Below are 3021 nucleotides of genomic sequence, written 5' to 3'. Positions count from 1 at the left end.
CTATATATATTCATGTATATATATCTATATATATTCATGTATATATGTATGTCTGTATTTATGTATGTATACTTGTATGTATTCATGTATGTATGTATATATGCATACAGGTGTGTATGTCTATATGTTGTATGTGTATATTTATATATATATATATATATATATATATATTATACCCGTGCATATATCTATACAATATAAATATGCGCATCTCACTTTGTCCATTCCCGAATGCTGTACCCTAACCCATACCAGGAAAAGGCCACCAGATTAGCGCTGAAAAGCAATCGGCTGTACAAGTCAGATGTAGCTCAAGCCCTGCTGAACGCACTGGGAGTGACAGAGCACGATGACCAGAGGGCCACAGCCTCGCCCACGGCCACAGATCAGACGGACACCACACAGACACAGTCGGATGGTGACGAGGAGGTGGAGAATGCTGGGTTCAAAAACCAAGGTATGTGTACTTGTGAGCAGGAGCTAGAACGGACTTCTTGATCATATATAGTCCTAAACCCTAAACCCTAAACCCTAAAATCTAACGACCTTTCCTATGCTCAGCGCAAGACACTTCCAGTGCCTGGAACTCGTACGGTCCCACACCCACACCCCAAACGCATGAGGCTGACAATTGGTGGGAAGCGCCCGCTGTGCCCAATAGTGGGATACCTACCAGAATGAGCAAACCGACCAAACCCACACCACCGGTACGGCATACTGAATTGGCTGTTGTATTGTGCTACCGCTCTCACGCGGTAGTGTTGTGTGTGTGGATATTCGTGGGTCCTAGTTTTCAGTTTACGCCACTCATGCATACGTTCATTTAGATAAAAAAGCTTTATTCTCATATATTTACATTTGCTTATGCCTATGTTTTATCTTCGTGTGCATAGATATGCTCATGCATACGTTTATTTTGATGTAAAGGTTTTATTCTCATATCTTAAGATATGCTTATGCCTATGTTTATCCTCATGTACATAGATATGCTCATGCATACGTTCATTTTGATGTAAAAACTTTATTCTCATATATTTGGATATGCTCATGCCTATGTTTATCCTCATGTACATAGATAGGCTTATGCCTATGTTTATCCTCATGTACATAGATATGCTCATGCATACGTTCATTTTGATGTAAAAGCTTTATTCTCATATACTTAAATATGCTTATACCTATGTTTATCCTCATGTACATAGATATGCTCATACATACACGTTCATCTTGATGTAAAAGCTTTATTCTCATATATTTAAATATACTTATACCCATGTTTATCCTCATGTACATAGATATGCTCATGCATACGTTCATTTTGATGTAAAAGCTTTATTCTCATATATTTAGATATGCTTATGCCTATGTTTATCCTCATGTACATAGATATGCTCATGCATACGTTCATTTTGATGTAAAAGCTTTATTCTCATATATTTAGATATGCTTATGTCTATGTTTATCCTTATGTACATAGATATGCTCATGCATACGTTCATTTGATGTGAAAGCTTTATTCTCATAAATTTAGATATGCTTACGCCTATGTTTATCCTCCTGTATATAGATATGCTCATGCGTACGTTTTTTTACATGTAAAATTTTTATTCTCATATATTTCGATATGTTTATCCCAATGTTTAATCTCAAGTATATAGATATGCTCATACATACGTTTATTTTGATGTAAAATGTTTATTCTCATGTATTTAGATATGCTTATGCCTATGTTAACCCTCATGCATATGGATATGCTCACGCATACGTTTATTTAGATGTAAAATGTTCTCATATATTGAGATATGCTTATGCCTATGTTTATCCTCATGTATATAGATATGCTCTTACATACGTTTATTTTGATGTAAAATGTTTATTCTCATATATGTAGATATACTTTCGCCTATGTTTATCCTCATGTATATAGATATCCTCATGCATACGCTTTTCCTCATGTATACACACAGAGCCCTAGCACACCCTCCAGTAAACCTCCGAGCAGTCCCGCAACAAGCGCCCCTTCCTCAAGAAGTGCATCACGCGATGAATTCGAAAGTCGAAGTGAGTCTAATTATAGCACAGTCTTGGCTTTTCAATGCCTGGGTTCGGAGGCTGGAGTGGTGGGATATATATTTTTGTTTGAGCTGGAATTCGCTGGTGGTTCTATATTAGTGCGAACGTGCAGAATACTCAGACATTTCGCAGTAATGGAAGGTTTATTACGCAAGTTTATTATTCAAGTTTTAGTTTCTGTTCGTCACATTGGAAGTCGAGAATATGTAATGTGTTGCTTTTGTGCAATGAAATGGACTGTGTGCTTGGCCTGGAGTGCATGTGAAAGCGTACATTTTATTTACCAGTCAAATCTCCAACCATTTCCTGCAAGTATAAAGCTTTAGGGTTTAGGTTTTTCAATTCTCTGTTGGCTGGGGTGCAAGAATGGATGTTCATGCTCTTTAGGATAGACTATGACTATCTCCAATTATCTTCAATTGTCCCCAATTGTCTCCAATTCATCTCCAATTGTCTTCAATTCATCTCCAATTGTCTCCAATTCATCTCCAATTCATCTCCAATTGTCTGTATCTGATCATCTATTTCCTGGAATGGCCCAAAGATAAACCGAGTACGCCAAAGCCGGTGCGCAAACCGCCGCCTCGCAGCCCTCGTGTGAGTGTGGGGTCACAGGACGCGTTTGAATCTGGCAAAGGTACGTATGATCGGGTGAATGAGAGACGGGGTGTGGAGGCTGGTGGCATGGGCTTTTTAAGGGGGATTTATACATGTATATAAATGTACGTGTGTGCGTATGTATGTAAGGTTTGTATTTGAAATACGCGTGTCTATTTATATCCGCGCACGCGTGCTTTCAAATTTGCTTCGGCATAAGTTGCATTCGGTGGCTGTTTTCGTGCATGGGTGGATTCAGCTACAGCTGCAATGCCTACTACCTACTCTCAAGTACGTGCCCAACTACTAGATCTTGGTTAACAAGCACCTACCGGGGTACCAATATGCCTT

At 38.7% G+C, this 3021-nt stretch overlaps 1 protein-coding gene across 1 annotated transcript; it reads left to right on the top strand.

The window, feature by feature from the left end:
- Positions 1–231: 231 nt before the first annotated feature.
- Positions 232–2061, top strand: SARC_11931 (hypothetical protein; the record flags this gene model as incomplete). Its single annotated transcript, XM_014293973.1, has 3 exons — positions 232–457; positions 562–707; positions 1968–2061. Coding segments are annotated over 3 exons (466 nt in total), but the record flags the coding sequence as incomplete, so codon positions are not given.
- Positions 2062–3021: the final 960 nt, after the last annotated feature.

The sequence above is a fragment of the Sphaeroforma arctica genome (assembly GCF_001186125.1).
Source record: "Sphaeroforma arctica JP610 unplaced genomic scaffold supercont1.1960, whole genome shotgun sequence".
In the NCBI taxonomy this organism is placed as follows: domain Eukaryota; class Ichthyosporea; order Ichthyophonida; genus Sphaeroforma; species Sphaeroforma arctica.
Note: the sequence above shows the minus strand (reverse complement) of the source record. Positions and strands in the feature narration are given on the sequence as shown.